The sequence below is a fragment of the Tupaia chinensis genome, unplaced genomic scaffold, assembly GCF_000334495.1.
Source record: "Tupaia chinensis unplaced genomic scaffold, TupChi_1.0 Scaffold144702_1, whole genome shotgun sequence".
Lineage (NCBI taxonomy): Eukaryota > Metazoa > Chordata > Mammalia > Scandentia > Tupaiidae > Tupaia > Tupaia belangeri.
Window position 1 is genome coordinate 2,378,052 of NW_006204563.1, and position 21,507 is coordinate 2,399,558.

The 21,507-nt window shown below is 39.4% G+C and overlaps 1 protein-coding gene across 2 annotated transcripts in view; it reads right to left on the minus strand.

Moving 5' to 3' along the window:
- MGST1 (microsomal glutathione S-transferase 1) overlaps positions 1–21,507 on the minus strand; it is a 23,643-nt gene extending 2,136 nt beyond the window's left edge. The window contains exons 1-4 of one of the 2 annotated variants that reach the window (XM_006167325.3): positions 21,479–21,507; positions 21,293–21,335; positions 12,605–12,752; positions 5,194–5,288 (exon numbers count right to left, since the gene is read on the minus strand). In XM_006167325.3, coding sequence (XP_006167387.1) covers positions 5,194–5,288; positions 12,605–12,730 — 221 coding nt within the window. In that variant the 5' untranslated portion in view covers positions 12,731–12,752; positions 21,293–21,335; positions 21,479–21,507. Of the gene's footprint in view, positions 1–5,193; positions 5,289–12,604; positions 12,753–21,292; positions 21,336–21,441 lie in introns of both variants that reach the window. The other variant, XM_014583769.2, reaches the window with a different exon arrangement.

Consider the following 21,507-nt stretch of genomic DNA (forward strand, 5'->3'; position numbering starts at 1 on the left):
AGAAAGTGAGATATCCCCCAGAGTGGGAAGGCCACACCATAGTACCTTCTCCTCCAATCTCCTTTAGAGATTTTGGACACACATGCACATGTACCCAGCATGATTTTCAACCCATCAGGTCCAGGACTAAAACCTTGTAGCCACGTTAAATCCAGTATGTTAATTTCCACCACCTATTGGTCCTGGGGCATCTCTATTTTTTGCTGGCTTCTCTCTCTGTTTCCTCTTTTCAAATTTTCTCTTAGCCCTCAAAAAGTTCTCATGGATAACATTCCTCATTGTCATACTCTATGCTAATTTATGCCATGTTATTTGCTGTTGTTTCTAGACCCTGTTCCAGGCAGACAATTGCACAGCTCTCTCAGTGAGCACCTGTGTGCAGTTAGGTATTCTAACATCACCCTTCTCCTCTGTCTCTGCTCTCTGCTCAAATGACAGACCCCTTCCTAGAGTGTAGCTTCCTCCATTTCAGGGCCACAGACACAGTTGCGGAAGTCTATTACAGGTGCACATTAGTCTTCACATGTGACCACTTCTACCTGGGTCTACTTCCTGCTCTCCCACCATGATTCCATATTTCCATTGTTCTTTCTCCTTTGGAACAATGCACCTTGGTATAAATCTGCTCTGTGATGAACCTTCTCACCCACCCTACTCTGTGCTCATGACACCACAGTCATAACTCATCCCTCAGATCAGAATCACATGGATTAGAGCATCCATTTGATCTGGACTAGACGTGCTTCATGTTTGAAAATTGCCAGAGGATGGAAAACCACAAGAGGGGCTCCACACCAGACTTCCTGATTCACTTATCTCAGCAGTAGCTTTCCACTCTCAGCCCACAGAGTGTCAAAGTCCCACAAAGGAATTATCCCATGCCGACATGATTTCTCCTCTTCTCTCCTTTCCCTCTTCCCAAATCCTAATATTCTCCAAGTTCTTCCTTCATGCAACATTCCCAAATAGACCAGGAACTGATACTCTGTATGCTACCACTTTAACATCTGATGAACACTGCTCATATAATCCTCTAATGAATATGTGCATCTTGGTCTTATTTTTATGGAGAACACTACAAATCCCCGAAGGGCAGGAACCCAGTCGTAATGCTCCTTGATAGCATCCCAACAGAAGAGACAGTGATACCCACAAAATGATCTTTGTAAATGCATTTCTCATGTACTAGGGCCACACAAGGTCACCCAGGTCAAGCCATAGCCCATGTTCTAATGTCTTTACAACAACTCTAGCAAGTGTCATTAGCTCCACAGTACCCTCTCAGTAAAAATGTAATCTCTGCCTTTTGATGGTAGTGTCTTCCAAATGTCTCTCCTTATCCTAAAGACCAAACCCAAGCCATATTTTTCATTTTGAATGAGTCCTTTAATCCTCCAACTGCTCTGTCTGCCTTTCAAATTTATTTTAAACTTATACTGAATGTACATGGTCTTGAATTCTTCTTAGAAGAGGTAAGCTAGGATTTAATATATATCTAAAGTGTTTTCTAATCATCACTGATTTCTTTCTGCCCAGAATCCAAGTAACTTAAAGTCATTTATCTTGCTATTTTAACACGTTACTATTTGCAATTAATTGTCCCTTACATGTACGTATCATTTCTTTTCTATATTGCACACCTTAAAGTATAACTTTCCCATTCAGTCCCTGCTATTGGAATAGGCTGATAGGAACAACTTTCCAACTACATATTGAAGAAATGAGAAAGAAAAAAAAAAGTCTAGGTTAAAAATAAAAAAAGAAGATTCTGGAAACCCTCTATTTGAAAAGTATCCCCAAAAGTGTGCTGCTAAAAGGAACTTCTTTGATGAAGCCAAAATGATCTCAAACATACAGCTGGAAACCAGACAGCTTGTTTTTCTTGGACACTTCTCTTGCCACACCAAAATGCCAAGGTTTGGTCACCAGGGGGCACTATACACACAGTTGCCACACCTCAAGGACATTGAACCCTCTTGAAATGATGATCAACTGTTCTTATTGTAATTCATTTGTAGCCTTACTAGAGGATCAACTTAGCTAAGAATGTCATCATCTAGAAGTACAACGCTATCGATACTTGAGATATGGGGAGGAGGAATAGTGGGAAGGAATCTAAAATTCCCACACAAAATAAATCTTGTTATGTTTTCACACCTGAGGCTCATGTGGATCTTTATTCCAATCTTCCTAATGTTACTGAGGATCTAACCACAATCACTTTCCAGTTTGGGGCACTTTCCTGAGTACAGGGCCATGGTTGGCATTATACGTATGACTGCCTGTTCTAAAAGGGGAGCACAAAAGAAAAGCAAGACATTCAACTGCTTAGTGTTTCTTAAGTGGTTCTGAGAACTCAAGAAAGCTTCACTTGTCTCTTCTCATTTTTAATCCCTTTCATCATCATTTTTCCTCAAATACTGTTGAAAATATTATAAAAAACTAATACAAATAAAAAGTACAGCATAACTAGTTACATACTGACACTATATAGGTAATCTAGAGATGATTTAAAGTTTATGGAAGACTGTGTATAGGATATATACAAAGAGTACACCTTTTTATGTAAGGGACTTGTATCCATGAGGGTTCCAATGGATCTAGAACCAATCCTCCATGATACAGAGGGATGACCGCAGTTTAGATCTGTATTCTTGGCATCCCCCATTTTTAAAACTAGCCGATTTACGAAACCAGCAGTTGGCATAATGGCTATGTTGCTGAACTCCCATTTAGTCGACTGTAGTTTGAGTCCCAGACCCGGTGGCTTAAACTCATGCCAGGCTCATGTGCATGCATGCCCAAGATCCCAAGAGGAGAATGGAGGAGAAGGGATTGCAGAATGGCCATCCCCCCCTGGGAGGGTGATTTCTCGCTTTCTGTCTCTCTGTTTCTGTCTTCCTGGTGAGCGCATGTGCCCTACAGCAAAAACCTCTAAAAAAAAAAAAAAAAAAAAACTAGCTGATTTACTCAGAGGATGGCTGAATGAATAAATATGTGAGGGTACATCAAAAAGTTCAAAGAAAATGGAATTCAAGTATAAGTTTTGGTGCCAAAAAGTTGGTTTTACTATAACCTGCACTTTTAATAAGCTTTCTGAAACTCCTCCCATATAACTAAGTGAAACAGCACTTAAAGTTTTTTTCTAAGTATCTAGCACAGACTTTTTCTTAGAAGGGAAATATTCTTGCTTGATCAGTCATTTGGGAGTAGCACTCCTTTGCACAAGCAAGGAAAATTTAATCTTATTGTACTATTGGAAGGGCTGAAGCATACGTGAGGAAAGAGGGGTGCCTAGAAAATGGTGTAACACTGGCACTGGCTGAAGGAAGGAAGGTAGGGTGCAAATACCCACAAAAGAGGACACTGGTGTCGCACGAGTCTAACGGACAACCTGGAGTGCCTGTGTTGCCATAGTGTAAAATTCTCTGTACTTCTTTATCCACATTTTTGGAATTACTTGTCAAGGGAATTGGCAAAAAGGCTGAATTTATAGTCAGTAACACAAAATGTACAATATAGAAACATGTGAACATGCAGCGATCCAGAGTTAATCTTGAGATTGTATACCATAAGGAAATCTGCAGACATCTTGGGGGAGCTTGAGACATTCAGAGGGAATCAGAAAAGTGATAATACAAATAAGCTTTAGATCCATAAGGCACAAAAGACCCTGAAGACAGCTGAATTACAGAAGTAAAATTATTTTCTCTCAGTCTCCATCTATTTATACTCATCAAATTGAAAAGTGTCTTTAATGGGACCAGCAGTTGGCGTAATGGCTGTGTCGCTGGACTCCCATGTAGTTGACTATGGTTCGAGTCCCAGACCCTGTGACTTAAACTCACGCTGGGCGCATGTGTGTATGTGCCCAAGATCCCTAAAGAAGAATGGAGGAGAAGGGATTGTGGCTTGGCCATCCCCCCAAGGGGTGATTTCTTGCTTTCTGTCTCTCTGTCTCTCTTTCTGGTGAGCGCATGTGCCCTATAGCAAAAACCTCTCCAAATAAATAAATAAATAAATAAATTTAACTTAAAAAAAAGTGTCTTCAAATAAATTCATTATATTTCCTATATTAATTATTCATTATAAAAATAAATCTCTGTATATTTAAAATATCTGTAAATTTAAAATGTCAATAACTCTTCTCTAATTCTTTAATTTTATATTATTTTACTTAGTCTGTATATTTAAAATGCTAATCATTCTTTTCTGATTCTTTAATTTTATATTATTTTAATGGGCCTAGAACTGTACCAGTTTGTATGAGCATTAGAAAATACTAAATGAGGAACCAGCAGATGGCATAACGGTTACATCACTGGACTTCCACGTGGTTGACTGTGGTTCGAGTCCCAGACCCAGAGGCTTAAGACTCACACCAGGCCTGTGTACATGTGTGCTCCAAATCCCAAGAGTAGAATGGAAGAGAAGGGATTGTGATGTGGCCCTCGCCTCTAGGGAGCGATTACTTGCTTTCTGTTTCTGTCTCTCTCTGTGTCTCTGGCAAGTACACATGCCCTATAGCAAAAATTTCTCTAAAAAAAGAAAATACTAAATGAAAAGATAGTATATAACTTCTGGTATTTCACAAGAATCAAAGAAGAGTTGTTACTGGATTGAAAGTAGACTTGCAGTATAAAAACTTGTGTAGTTTACATGACTTTATAGCAAATATTAAGAAATATAACTCCAAAACTAGAATTCAATGTACTTTAAAGTAAGTATATATTAATTGTATTGTTAGGAGGCTGCGTAGATGGTGTCTTGGCTTATTAGTCATTGAATCCCCAATTTATTATATATAATATCTCAAAAAAAGAGAACTTTCTCTGAAGACTATCAACCTCTATATTTTGTATCTTACGAAAAACTACCTATTTCTTCAACCTTCTACATGAATTGACAGTCTCATCTTGGAAGAAAAATAACAAAACTGCAAGAATCTAATGTCTCCATTTTACCTCCTACCTGCCACTATTTTTGATATATATGGAAAAGAGTTAAAGTTGCTAACCCTGACAAAGTGTATACAAATATGGCAAAATTGGCAACATGTGTAATTGCAGTGATACTTGAAGGCTTTTAGATCTCTAATTTTCTGTATTATATGAACTAGCTAAGATAAACGTTGTCACTGAACTTTTTGACCAAAATTCTTTGATCAAATAATTTTAAGATATAGTGACATACCTTCGAACACGTTCCACATTGTCATCTGTTCGAAGGTACTTCTTGATATCTTCTCCTTTGCCATAGCTTGCACAGTCTTCTGGGTTGGCAAAAACCTATTCCAAATACAAGGAGCAAAACTTATTTCAAATATCAAATAACATAGGGATATTCTACCTAATACTTTATCTGCATTTTAAAAGAATAGGGCATCCAGGTAAGCCATCATAGCAGGAAAATCTGGAGCAATAAATCAAACACGGGGAAAGGAAAGAGTATCTATAGTTTAAGCCTGGATTTTTTTAAATGTTTTTTAAAATTAATTTCCATTTGTTAATATTATTTTTTAATTTTTGACCAGAGGCAGAGAGAAAGAGAAAACGAGAAAGTAAGCCACCAGGTCCAATACTCAGATTGTCATTGGCCATGTGGGAATCCAGCACCTTTAACCACCATGCCACCTGCCAGCCCCAAACCTGAATTTTTCTTGAAAATGCAAAGCATGAATAAGAACTGAATTAAAAAAAAAAAAAAACAGTGTGTCAAAATAGTGAAAGGGGGAAACAGCAGTTAGCATAATGGCTATGTCGCTGGACTCCCACGTAGTCGACCGCAGTTCGCGTCCCGGACCTGGTGGCTTAGAACTCACGCCGGGGGCGTGTGCGTGCGTGCCCAAGATCCCGAGAGGAGAATGGAGGAGAAGGGATTGCGGCGTGACCATCCCCCCTGGGGGGGTGATTTCTCGCTTTCTGTCTCTATGTCTCTGTCTGTCTGGCGAGCGCATGCACCCTATAGCGAAAATCTCTCAAAAAAAAAAAAAAAAAAGTAAAAAAAAAAAATAGTGAAAGGGAAACAAAAACAGGAAGAGGCATAATTTTTTCTTTTTTTGAGAGATTTTTGCTATAGGGCACGTGCACTCACCAGACAGACAGAGAGAGACAGAGAAACATCCCCCCCCAGGGGAATGGCCACACCACAATCCCTTCTCCTCCACTCTCCTCTCGGGATCTTGGGCACACACGCACACGCGCCCAGCGTGAGTTTAAGCCACTGGGTCCAGGACTCGAACCACGGTCGACTACGTGGGGGTCCAGCGACATAGCCATTACACTAACTGCTGGCCCCAAGAGGCATAATTCTAAGTCAACATTTACTTCTAACTACTATCGTATGGTAGTATCTTTTTCAATGACATTGACACACTTTCCCTCAAGTATCAAAGTGTAGATGGTACCTTGGTTTATTTTTCATTGAATCCCCAATTTATTATATATAATATCTACAAAAAAGGAGATATTTTTGACAAAAGGTACAAGAGAATTCAGTGGGGAAAAGAAAGTCTCTTCAGCAAGTGGTACTAGAAAAACTGGGTATTCATCTGCAGAAAAATGAAACTGTATTCATTTCTCACCATTAAAAACTCAAAATGGACCAAAGATCGAGATGTAAAACTTCACACTATAGAACTAGTAGAAAACACAGGAGAAACTCTTGGAAACATCAGAGAAGGCAAAGATTTCTTAAATAAGAATCCCAAAGCACAGACAATAATACTGAAAATAGACAAGTGTGACTACCTCAAACTAAAAACCTTGCATGGCAAAAGAAACAATAATTACAGTGAAAATTCTCTGAATGGGAGAATATATTTGCAAACTATGCCTCCAATAATGGACTAAAACCAGAATATACAATGTCAAGCATCTTACCCAAAAAAAAAATTGAAAAGATCAATTAAAAAGTGGGCAAATAAGCTGAACACACAACTCTTCAAGGAAGACATATGAACAGCCAAAAAGCTGATGGTCACCAAAGTTGGAATTAGTATGCTGAGACCCCATCAGTAATAGTCACAACCCTACTTGGGTTCATGAAGAATTAAAAATCTCCAGACTTCCATTACTTTCAATGTATTCAGAGAAATAAGGGCAGCATTTTTATATTTTCTGACATTTTACTTAAAAACAACAGCAACAAAATGACACTGAACTTGGTGGGGAAAAACTGATCATGATCATTACAGCTTAAGAGAGGTGATAAGGATATAACACAGGAGCCACAAGAATCCAATTTCTATATGTTGATGTGAATTCTTTCTGGATCACTAGTAAAGTAAAACTACATGGGAAGGCCCTGAAACCCCTTTCTCTGCTAAGACGAACGATGTCAGTAAATCTTTGGATAAGACTTTGGATATCTGTTCTTCGCGTATCTTAGAGCACAGGCCTATCCTGAAATTACGTTAATTGAAAACAAATTTTACTACAATTTTTTTTAAAAAAAGCATATAAAAAATGTTCAATGTCTCTTATTGTAAGGGAAATCAAAATCACAATGACATACCACTTAACCCTAGTCAGAACGGCTAGGATTAAAAAATACAGACTGATAAGTGCTGTGAGGCTGCAGTGAAATTCCCACCTGCACTGTAGGTGGGAACATAAATTATCAGTAGTACTGTCACTGTGGAAAACAGTATGGAAGTTCCTCAAAAAACTACAACTAGAACTACCATATGATCCAGTAGTAATTCCACTTCAGGGTATCTATCCAAAGGATAGTAAAGCACTCAGCTGGAAAAACACTTGCAAATCCATGTTGACTGTAGCATTATTCACAATTGCTAAGGCATGGAATCAATCTAAATGTCCAAGGACAGATGAATGGATTAAAAATGTGGCACATATACACTACAGACTACCCACAAAAAAATGAGACCCTGACATTTGATACAAAGTGAATGAATATAGAAGAGCCAATGCTAAGCGAAGCAAGTCAGATGATGAAAAACAGACACTGTATGTCCCTGCTTGATATATACCAAATGTTTATACTCTATGGCAGATATCATAAGACTGGAAGATAGAATAGAAGGGAAGGCAACTGTAGATACTAAGAGACAATATAAGAGAGGGTGGGCAATAGGGGGTAGGGAAGAGGAGTTGGGGGGAAAAACATGTAACAGACATACAAATGAAAAGTTACTATTGCTAATGTATATGGTAATAACTTTGACTTGACTAATATGCACTGTATTCATGCTGGAAAAGAACACTGTATACATTATAAAGATGTACGGTGATTAAATGTAAATTCAAAAAAATGTTTAAAATGATTAAAGCAAGGGATGAGAAAGGTATTTTGTACTTTGTTACAATATAGTACTTTTTTTTCTGAACTGGATAAAACTTTGGGCTAAATAATATAATGAAATTAAAGAAGGTGAACTCTATTCCTATGAGTAACAAGTACAAATTCTAGGGCATATGTTCATGTATTTCTTCCTGTAATTATTATGCTGTTTGAAATTATTTCCCTATCCCTTGAAATTTAAAATATGCATTTAAAAAATATTTAAGTATGTCCCACTGTTTAATAATTTATAATAAAGATAAACACAAACTATAAAATTAGTCTTAATTTAAGCTTAAAATATCTCATAAATATTACAATTTTTTTCTCAGTATGATATGAGCATTTAAAGATAGTGATGAGAACTGCAGAGTAAGGGATATGAGAAAGTATTGGCTCTTAGGGCATCAGAGTGCCCCATAAGAAATGCCTGACACCTACTAGATTTCATATATTCACACACACACACACACACACACACACACACACACACACACACACGTGGATTTAAATATATACCATATATGTATGCATATATGCATACACATATATGTGTATATGCGCATATACATGTATGTGTGTATGCATACATACATGGCACATATTTAAATCCAAATCTGATGCACTTTCCCTTGTAATACATGTATTTTATTATATATTATATATTATATATACATACATTATTATACATTATCTATATATGATATATAATATTCACTATGTAATATAAATATTCACGATGTAAGATATACTCTATAACATATATAGTATATATAATAGATGTGATTAGTATATATTTTGTTCTATATTATATAATATAGTATCTTATTATATGTTCCATATATACTATATATGATATATATAATATTGGCTATTTTGGAAAAAAAAATCATGACATATTTTTTCTGTTTTTCTATGTAAAAATGCATCATGACTTTTCCAACAACCCAATAGATACATAAAATATAATAGTATATATTATATAAAGTATATATTGTATATAATACAATAAATAACACATTTCTAATATAATATACTCCATAATATATAATAAAATAAATGTATTGCAAGGGAAAGTGCATCATCCAATTTGGGTTTAAATCAATCTCAGTCTGAATCTTACTTCACTATTTATTGGTATGTAATCTTGGATAAGCCACTGCTATGGATTCAATGTGTCACCACGAAAAGCCTATGTTGAAGCCTAACCTTCAAAGTGATAGTATTGAAAGGTGGGCTTTTTGGAAGGCAATCAGGTCCTGAGGGTACAGCCCTCATGATTGCGATCAGCGCCCTCACTAGAAAAGAGACAGGTAAGAGCTTGCCTCTTCCACTCTCTCTCTACATTCTCTATGTGAGGATACAATGAGGAACAGCCATCTAATAAGGAACTGGACTCTACTAGATATTAAATCTGTCATTATCCTGATTTTGACTTGGCCCCTCCAGAACCGTGAAAAATAAATGCTGTTTCTGTCATCCAGTTTATGGTATCTGCAAACGACAGCCCAAACTGATTAAGACAGCTACTTCACCCTTCTGTCTTTCAGTTGGGCTTCTAAAAATGGAGATGCTTTATTTCCCATGACAGTGGTGAGTAACAACAATGTAAAATGATTCAGTCCTCTAGTACATGTAAGATGCATAGTGACTTCTGGCAACTCACGAATTTAAATTCCTTTATTTTTTCTGTACAACAAAGCACATTTCCTTAATGTCATTCCTATTCTTTTTCTTCAAGGTTTTTGCCATAAGGTATGTGTGCTTGCCAAAGGCAGAGAGAGAATGTGAGAGGGAAAGTGAGAGATCACCCCCCATGGGGCAAAGGCTACACCACAATCTCTTCTCCACTATCCTCCTGGGACTTTGGACATGTATGCACATGTGCCTGGCATGAATTTCAAGCAGCAAGGTCTGGGACTTGAACAATGGTCAGCCATGTGGGAGTCCAGGCACCTTAACTACCACGCCACCTGCTGGCCCCAATGTCATACCTTTTCTAAAGTATAGCACAGCCTGGACCTGGTGGGAGACAGTCACTCAGTGGACTGCTGCTTCAACACACTGTCTCACCAGAAAATTAAACATGTGGATACATGTCCTCATTACATGCAAATATCCTTCCACTATACTTCTAGATGGTAACAAGGAGATAAGGTAGAAAGAACTATGAGCTCTAGATAAAAGCAAAGCTCTGGAGAACAGAAGTTTGTAACAGGTATTAAGAGAGAAATGGGTGGTTTGCAAATGTTTCTGAATAGATTCAGAGGTCAAATCAATGAAAATGTTTCTAATTATGTTAAAGCAGCCTTGCTCTTCACCTCTCAGTGTGTCATAAGCCCTACCAGAATACAGAATATGTGCTTTAAGCCTTTCTGTCTCCTTCCCATGCCACCAGTTGTTTTTTTAAGTCATTATTTAGGGTAATGTTGGGTAGAACACCATCTTCCTAAATCAGAAGTATACAAAACTCAAATGGTTTATCCCAATCAAAAGAGGCTCTGTTGTGGGAGTAATAACTCTACTTCTCCAGCCAGCCAGTGGCAGGAAGGAAAGTGAGAAATCACCCCCATGGGGGAAAGGCTACACCACAATCTCTTCTCCACTATTCTCCTGGGACTTTGGACATGTATGCACATGTGCCTGGCATGAATTTCAAGAAGCAAGGTCTGGGACTTGAACAATGGTCAGCCATGTGGGAGTCCAGGCACCTTAACTACCACGCCACCTGCTGGCCCCAATGTCATACCTTTTCTAAAGTATAGCACAGCCTGGACCTGGTGGGAGACAGTCACTCAGTGGACTGCTGCTTCAACACACTGTCTCACCAGAGAACTAAACATGTGGGTACATGTCCTCATTAAATGCAAATACCCTTCTATTATACTTCTAGATGCTAACAAGGAGATAAGGTAGAAAGAACTATGAGCTCTAGACAAAAGCAAAGCTCTGGAGAACAGAAGTTTGTAACAGGTATTAAGAGAGAAATGGGTGGTTTGCAAATGTTTCTGAATATATTCAGAGGTCAAATCAATGAAAATGTTTCTAATTATGTTAAAGCAGCCTTGCTCTTCACCTCTCAGTGTGTCATAAGCCCTACCAGAATACAAAATATGTGCTTTAAGCCTTTCTGTCTCCTTCCCATGCCACCAGTTGTTTTTTTAAGTCATTATTTAGGGTAATGTTGGGTAGAACACCATCTTCCTAAATCAGAAGTATACAAAACTCAAATGGTTTATCCCAATCAAAAGAGGCTCTGCTGTGGGAGTAATAACTCCACTTCTCCAGCCAGCCAGTGGCAGTAAGATAGCTGGGTCCACATGGCTGACTGTGTGGCTGGAGTCTGGACCTGGTGGCTTGAAAACATGACAAGTAAGTGTGTGAACGTGCCCAAACTCCTGAAGGAAAAATAGAGAAAGAATTATGGCATGATTATCCCCCAATAGAAGGGCTTCCTTACTCTTTCTCTTTCTCTCTCTCTCTCTCTCCAGTGAGTACACGCACCCTCTGGTAAGCTAAAGTACATATATATTCTCAATCATTTCTTTTTTTTTCCCCTCAAAAACATATCTTTGACCAGTAACAGAGCCAAAAACAACAGTTAATTGTCTGGGAAATGACTACATTCTAAATTATACCCGCAAAATTAACTACAAACTCATAGAAAGCTTCCTAGAAAATTTGATACTCCAGAAATCTCACCTGCTAAGAAGAATGACAAAAGGTAAAAGCCACAATAAAGAAAGTATTTAAAAACTATTAGGTCATTAGGAAAGTTATGAGTATTTTTCTGTTTTCTATGCAAAAATCCATCCTGACTTTTCTTTTTTTGAAAGGTTTTTGCTATAGGGCGTGTGCACTCATCAGAAAGACAGAGAGAGACAGAGAAACAGAAAGCGAGAAATCACCCTCTCAGGGGGGATGGCCATGCCGCAATCCCTTCTCCTGCATTCTCCTCTCAGGATCTTGGGCACGCACACACATGCGCCCGCCCAGCGTGAGTTTAAGCCACCAGGTCCAGGACTCGAATTGCGGTCAACTACATGGGAATTCAGCAACATAGCCATTATGCTAACTGCTGGTCCCCCATCCTGACTTTTCTGATGACCCAATAATTTCTCAAGAAAAGCACCACTGTACCAATATACCAGATCCCTCTGTACCAAATGATTATTTCACTTAACAGCATTAAACAGTGTGCTACTGTTTAAAAAAAAAAAAGTAAACTAGAGAAATTGCATTCTAGAATTCCATCTCTTAAAAGTAAGAAAATATTATCTATTATCTTCAGATCTCTTACCTTTCTCGTCATTCTGTAGAACGCAGTTGTAGTGCTCATCAACATCATTTTTAGAAGAATAATTGTTGTATAAGAAGCAAAAGCCGTGAACACTTCATCTTCCATGAGCTGGTTGAGGCCAACCATTGTTTCAACCTTAGTTTGGAATCTTAAAAATGTTTGACAAGATGGGAAAAAACAGACATGAATAACCAAAATAACTTTATAAATTTATAATCACTTGGCATTCTTATATTACAACATTAACTGTACTGTGCTTTTATTATTATTATTATTTTTTTTTTTTTTTGGAGAGGATTTTGCTATATCTAGGGTGCGTGTGCTCGCCAGCCATACAGAGAGACAGCAAACGAGAAATCACGCCCCTGGGGTGGGGGAGATGGCCACACCACAATTCCTTCTCCTCCATTCTCCTCTTGGGATCTTGGGCACGCGCGCGCGCACACACACACACACACACACACCCGGCATGAGTTTAAGCTGCCAGGTCCGGGACTCAAACTGTAGTTGACTACATGAGAGTCCAGTGACATAGTCATCATGCCAACTGCTGGCCCCCTATACTGTTCTTAAAAACATCTTGGGCTATTTACAGGAGAAGTGATCATTTAATTAAAAAAAATTAAAATAAACATGTTTTCTCTGGTTTTATATTATTAAGCTTGAAGACATCAAACAAGTACTGTATGAAAATGGAGGGATTATTATAAGCAAAAATAGCCAAAATGCCTTGAATATAGCTTAAAATCACACATGTATACCAAGATGAACCAGAAGTTGAATGCAAAAGACTAAAGCTCATGGATTGATCGCTTTGAAACATCAAACTACGTACACACTAGTACCATTGATGTTTTATTAGAAATGCCTAAGTTCCAATATATGTCCTGATTTAGAAACCCAGTTTAGCATTTTTCATCATTTTAATAGTATTCAAGCTCTCAGGCTCTAGGGTTTAAATTCCAGTCCCAACATTGAGTTATTAACCTTGCTTAAGGGATTTCATCTCTGTGAGACTAAACATTGTCATTTACAAGATAGGAACAGTAACCAAAAACAAATGATGAAAAGCTATTTGGTAATGAGGATATGGATAGTAATGTCTTTGTCTTGACGGATATGCATGGTATTCCTTCTGGAAAAAGAAATGTAATACACTGTAAAGATATATGTGATTCAATGTAATGTAAGCAAGATTATGATAATAATAAATAAAGGTTTAAAAAAAGACAGGAACAGTAACGGCTCTGAACTTACTGAGTTGTCCGATAGAGAACATGTAAAAAATACTTAGCATATTACTTGGCCTTAAAAAAGGAAAAAAAAAAAAAACCCTCAATAACATTTATGACATCCGTCTCAGGATTCTCATTAGCAGCATGATTGTGGTCATCATTAATACCAACACAGGTGAAGGGAAGCATGGTAACAGACACATCAAAATAATAGTCTTGTATAAATGCAAGACAAGGACTGGGCATTATGGCATGTTCATAGAAGGAATAAAGCATGGAGGGTTAGTGTTTTTTTTTTTTTTTTGGAGAGGTTTTTGCTATAGGGCACGTGCGCTTGCCAGACAGAGACAGAGAGACAGAAAGCAAGAAATCACCCCCCGGGAGGGATGGCCATGCCGCAATCCCTTCTCCTCCACTCTCCTCTTGGGATCTTGGGCAAGCACACACAGTGAGTTTTAAGCCACCGGGTCTGGGATGAGAACCACGGTTGACTACATGGGAGTTCAGCGACATAGCCATTATGCTAACTGCTGGTCCCAATGGAGGGTTAGTTTTATGTGACTCTTCAGGTCATTTCACATTTCAACCATAAGTTGTCAAAAGTAAGTCGAATGCAATTGAGTCTGGAGGAAGAAGTATGATTGGGAATGCGCTCAGGAGGAAAGCTAAGGCACACTAGTGATACTGATGTCCAAAAGAATAGGAATTTGTGGCAAGGCTTAAAACTTAAACTCCTTGTCCTATTTGGTAGTCATTCTTTACACCCTCCTATTGTTCTTGAATTAGCCCTACAAATCTGCTTCTTTCTCTCTTCCACAAAAACAGACATCTTTTCTCATCTGCAAGCACAGATGCAATGTAACTTGCTAGATAATATCTGTTCCTGCCCTTAAAATTCAACTCTGGGCCAGGCCTTTGGCCTGGTGGTTAAGGGAGGTATATCCCACATGGCCAGCCATGTAGTTCAAATTTGGACTGTAGAGACTTGAAAAATATGCCAGGTGCATGTATGTGTATGCTCAAAATCCCAACAGGATGAAGAAATGTTGAAGAAGTGATTGAAGTGTGACCACGCCCCATTAGGGGGTACTTTCTCCCTCTCTCTTTCCTATTGTCTCCCTCTGGCAAGTATTTAATTTAATGCAGGTGGCATGGAGTTTGAGGTGCTTGACTACACATGGCTGACCGTGGTTCACATCCTGGACCTGGTGGCTTAAAACTCACTCTGGATATGAGTACATGCATGCCTAAAATCCCAAGAGAAGAAACTGCAGTGTGGCTATTCCTCCTAGGTGTGATTTCTCAAATTCTCTGTTTCTCTGGCAAGCACATGCATCCTGTGGCAAAAATCTCTCTAAAATAAAAATTAAAAAATAAGTAAATTCAACCCCTTCCTATAATCTTATTAGACTAACATCTATCAGATTCTGATCACTGTCCATCAGTAAGTTATAAATCCACACACATGGAGACTTCAAAAAGTTAACGGAAAAAAAGGAATTGAAGTATTTGTTTACTTTGGTGTAAAAAAAGCTGACATCCATGCATAATTTTTTTTCACAATATGCATTTTCTATTAACTTTTTTGGAGACCCTGTGTATATATTCCTATATTTTGTTACTGGTCATATGGGTGACTATATTGCTATTAAATATTACATAATGCCTAGCCTCAGTAGCACAGTCAGCAGCCTACTGAACTGCAGTGCTGGAAGCCACATGGTCAACTGCAGGTGTAGATCCACAATTGACCCGAAACATATCAAGTATATGCACCTGTGGACAGAAGTCTGACTACTTTTCCTATTTTTCCAAAATCTTTTCAAAAAGGACTGGGGGGAACCAGCAGTTAGCGTAATGGCTATGTCGCTGGACTCCCACATAGTGGACCGCGGTTCGTGTCCCGGACCCGGTGGCTTAAAACTCACGCTGGGCGCGTGTGCATGCGTGCCCAAGATCTCGAGAGGAGAATGGAGGAGAAGGGATTGCGGTGTGACCATCCCCCCTGGGGGGGTGATTTCTCGCTTTCTGTCTCTATGTCTCTCTCTGTCTGTCTGGCGAGCACATGTGCCCTATAGTGAAAATCTCTCAAAAAAAAAAAAAAAAGGGACTGGGGAAGTCATGCCAAAATATTAACAGACCATTTATTTTCTATTAACAGAATTGAATTCTTCCTACCTCCTGTTCCTGGCATAGTATCTTTGACATGTATATTTCAACCGATTACAGTATATTCTTTTGCTTATCTCTTCCCAAGACACAGAACTTCCCTTTTCCTTGAGATGTAGATTAAGCCTTTCTTTAACTAAGACACAGATCTTCCCTTCCAATCACCAACCTAAGAATTGTGGAACCCACCTATAACCTACAAACCCCCACTTCTATATGTCCCCCTTTTTGGGCCAGACCAATGGAAAATCTTTTCACTAAATGTTGTCTGTCAATCTCAAAAACAAATAAAAGGAACCTCTGTACGTGATCACCCCGAGAAAGGCATGTATGCCTCTTCTCCGGGCCTAGGTCACTCACAGTTGGCTTGGAAATAAACCACATTAATTATTAATTTTACACTTGGTTATTTTTTCTGTTGACACACCCAAGATCCTGAGTAGCTGGAGGATTAGAGGAAGGGGATCATGGCATGACAAGACCTTTTTGAGGGTGCACCCTCTCCCTCTCTTTCTCATACTTACATGTGCTATCCGATGATTAAAAAAAGTGAAACTAGACGTGATACAAACCACACACATACATATTTAATTTAATAAGTGTTGGCTATGTGTCCAATTACACCTATACTTTATGTACAATAGTGTACATAATCTTTGTAACTATATTATAACTCTTATAACTATATTCATTTCACAGAGGAAGAAAATGGGAACTAGAGATGTGAAGATGTCAAGCTGGGATGGAGCCCAGGTCTTCGACCTCTCAACCATACACTAACCACACTACACTATGTGCTTTAAGACACTTGCCTAATTTTGCTTCAACTGCTTCATTCTGTTTCATTCTGATTCAACTAATGTTGACTGAACACCTACTCTGTACTCTGCAGCTAGGTAACCCTGACATCTCTCATTTCTCTTTTTTCAATTTTGCCATGAAGCGGGTATAATATACAAGGTATACTTCATGTTATACAGATAAAGAAATCAAAGATCCCTAGGTAAACCCCCATTTTTGTCTACTTAGCCTAAAAATGGAATCCTTTGATTTAGGCAAATAGGAACTCTACATTCCAGTTTAAAAAAATAAAAATCCCACTAATGTTTGCAAATGAATCCGTCTCCACCAATCCATATACCTGAAAATAGTATGTCACATTAGTTCTATTGCCAGGTAATGCTTTGTTAACATTTAGTATAATATTGAAGGCATGAAAGTCTCAAATAAACTGCACTATCCTTCAGAACTCATATAAAAATAATTAGCGTAAGACAGAATCTCTAGGGGCCAGTGGGTGGCATGGCGGGTTAGGGTGCTGGATTCACACAAGGTTGACATCAGTTTGCATCCTGGACCTGGTGACTTATTTTCTCATTTTTCCCCTCCCTCTCTCTGTGTGTCTCTCTGTCTCTCTCTGGTGAGCACACATCCCCTATAAACAAATTTTAAAATAATAATAAATAAAATTAAATTAAGATATATTTTTCAAAGACAGAATCTCTAAGTCTCACACCTCTAAACAGAAATCTAAAGAAACACAGCAGGGATGTTAATTTAAGTTAAAAGCTTATCAAGTAGAAAAAGTTACTTAATAATTTCAAAACCAAAACAATCCCTACTAATGTGCCCAGAACGGTTTATTTAGCGATTAAGCAGGTCAGAGAACTTCTTTTCCCTCAGTGAAAACTGGTATTGAAGGAGTTGAGAAAACATGGGAGTCTCCCAAAACTATTGGTGGGAAAGGCAGACAAAGTTGTCAGTCACTGGGGAAAAGGGAAATGGGAGGCTTTAAAAATAGAAATGTAAACAGAAAGCACAATGCAAAGACAGTTTCTCAGTCACCAAGAATGTGGCCCAACTCCACAAGGCTATGGTTTTGGGAGATGGGCCAAACCCTATTAGTGTGTGAACTACCTCTCTTGGACAATATCTTCACTTCCCAGATACCTGAGGGTCAAGTGATGCACAGTGAAAGTAAGAATAGTAAGAAATAAGAGTCATTTAGAGTGCAAAGACCATGCTTATTTGGGACTTTCATCCATTCTCGCTGCGCCCCGCACCCCCCCACACACACAGTGATCTGTCAATAAACTGTCATGAGCTTGCTCCTCAAAACTCAAGACATTATCATGACTAGACACAGCAGTCCAGTGAACACTCACTGAAAACTTTTTACCAGGAAAGACTACTAGGGAGGAGAAGAACAATACGGTAATAATAATACATAAAAGGATAAAATGTTAGATAATTTGAGTATTCTAGGAATGAGGTCAAAATAATCTAAGAAAAGTAGAGGAAAATATGAAGCTTGGTTAGGAATTATAGAAAACAAATGATTACAGGGCTGGCCCCATGGCCTAGTGGTTAAGGGAGCTGGATACCACATGGCTAACCATGCAGTTCAAAAAACACACTGGCTTGAAAGACATACCAGGCACATGTACATGTGTGCCCCAAATACTGTCGAGGTAGAGAGATGAAGAGGGGACTGTAGTGTGAGCATGCCCTACTGTGGGGAGGGAGTACTTTCTTCCTCAACCTCTCATCTCACTCTCTGGCAAGCACATCACCTTCTGGCAAATTTTTTAAAAGAAAGAGAAAATAAATTATTACAATAGTAAATTATATTTGCACAATGGTTATTCATTAACTATCCATTCACTGGGTGGCACTGTAATGAATATCTCCATCTATCTCCTCAGAGACTGGGGCTCACTTCCCTAATGAAGAGATGAGTACATTTCTTTTTCTGCCATAGGGTATGTGCCCTCATCAAAGAGAGACAGAGAGAAACAATGAGAGGGAAAGTGAGAAATTACCCCCCTCCCCAGAGGGGTGGCCACACCACAGGTCCTTCTCCATTCTCCTCACAGGATTTTAGGCACACATGCACAAGCACCTGGTGTGATTTTCAAGACTTGAACCATGGTTGGCCATGTGGGAGTCAGTGACTTAACTGCCTTGCCCCCTGCTGGCCCTGGTGAATTCATTTTAAGAGGACACAGGGTAGAGCGTTGAGTTCACACAAACACTGCAGTCAGGTAGATCTCACTTGTACCACTTGCTAGGTGTTATAATTTAATTCTCCCAGGGCCTAGTGACCATACATCTATAGCAAGGTTAATGACAGCTCCTGGCTCTCATGAGCATTGAATGGGTGGAATGTCAAGTGCTTAGAAAAGCAATGGGACCTGAAATTGGTATTAAGTGTTTGGTAAATAAAATAGCTTGTACCTGGGTGTTGTTCTAGGTACTGAGGATACAATTTCAGAGTTTTCAAAAGCTTTTGCATACTTGGTCTCTCTTGATCTGAAAATCCCTAAGGCAGTCAGGGCAAGTAATATTTTCCTCTACCTTTAAATCTATACAGAAACCACGAGTGGTACAGTGAATAATATGACCCAAAGTCACAGCAAAGGGACCAAGAGTGGAATTCAGTTTTCTCAGCAATTTAACTGGTAGGTTATCCACCATCCAGGCTGAAGAATTCCAGATAGCTCTTGTCTTTTGGAGTTTTCCTGTCTAATTCCACCCCTGCATTGTTCCCACCCCCCACCCCGCCCCCCTACAGAACCTATCATAGAAGAATCATCATCTCTTGGTTGAGTAACACCCCCCTTTCCCTTTTAGGCTCTGGGCCAAAAAGAGCAAAGTTCTGTTCTTGTCAGGATTAACTGGCCTCTCCATATCAATATTGCGAAACACCCAGAAATTCTGGACAAACATTCCTAAGACCATGACTCTGCAATTTTGTACCTACTGAAACTAACAAACATACACAGGAGATCAAGAAAAACTGCAATTCTATGCCATGTTGCTATTTATCAGTTGGAGAATTTCCTGAAGGGACTGTGGCAGCTGCAGATTCCGCTCCTATGCATCTCATGAAAAGGAGGCTTCTGATCCCAGGAGCTAGAAGGAAAAAGCTGGAGGCTGTGGGAAGACACACTGGGGTGAGAAGTGCTTTGGCAGGACTGAACTCCCTTTGGAGTCTCAGGGGTTTAAAAACTCCACTCTAAAACTAACCCTTTAAAAAATATTAGTCATCTGTCTTATGAATACTATTTATTTGGACTGACATGGCCATTTTTTTTTTTTTGGAGAGGTTTTTGCTACAGGGTGCGTGCCCTTGCCAGAGAGACTGAGAGATAGAAAGTGGGGGTGGGGGGGATGGCCACACAGCAATCCCTTCTCCTCCATTCTCCTCTTGGGATCCTGGGCACGCACGCACATGCGCCCGGCGAGAGTTTAAGCCACCAGGTCCAGGACTCGAACTGTGGTCAACTACATGGGAGTTCAGTGACATAGCCATTACTCTAACTGCTGGTCCCTATTTTTTTTTAATGACAGAAGACAGTCTTCTTTTTATGGAAACAGCAGGGGACAACAAAACCCAGCACTACCCAATTCCCAGGTGAGCATGCTTCCAGGGCATGCACAAGGTGGGTGTTAACCTGGGATTCCCAGCAAGCCAACCTTACTCTCTCCCTACACTTAAACAATGCTGTTAGCTGGAGCAGTTAACCACAGACACACAACAGTGATTGATTAAAAAACCAGGTGGCCAACATTAGGTGAGAAAGCAGGAAGAAAAGAAATGTGGTCAGACCACCAACAGGCCTGTGGGTTATTTTGCGTGAAGCAGTAGACTGGGAGATGTGCATGGACCCTTCCCTCCACCATCCAATCCAACCATATTCATAATACCGGACACCTGAACTTCCAAGAAGCCATTCTCTTTGTTACTCCTTCCACGTGGCTCCCTGAGAATCACTCTCTTCCCTCTCCCTCCACGTGGCTCCCTCCTCCAGTCTGGTGGAGGAGTGAGATGATCCACTCGGGTAAACTAGCACTTGAGATCCCCTCCCAAGGAGTTTCATCCCTTGTTCCAATCATCTGGCTAGAATTCTATCACATAACATAGTAATATAACCCACATCGTTCTGCACTGTTATAATTGTATTGGAATGCAATAATATTTATTATTATTTTTAAACCGGCTGATATTTCTGTTGCCTAAAATGGATGGAGAAGAGCAAACCGGTCTTTCAACAGGTACAAAGGCTTTATATCCCTGAAATCAAAGCCGCGCAGGATTTTACACACTTGGAGTGAACAAAAGTTACTTAACCTACAGCGACTTCCAACATGACAACTAGCACGTACTCCCCAAAAGTTCAAGGAACTTTCAAAGAGCAAGTTCACTTTGGCTCTCAAAAAGCAAAGAAACCATCATTCTCTCAAGTTTCATTCTAGGAGTTGAAAAAATGGGGAAACTTACCTACAAGGGTACAGGAACACAATTCCCTTTCAGGAGCGATCGACTGAAAAACAAGCGTTTAGGGATTTGAATGGAGCAAAAGAACTTTCAGGCAGGCAGAGACCCCGCAAATCTCAGACCTCCACCCGCTTTCCCCTTCCAACCCGTACCCTCTCCCTCCCTCCGCTTCTCCTCCGCCTGCGGCACCTGCGGAGAGCCCGAGCAGCAGGACTGGA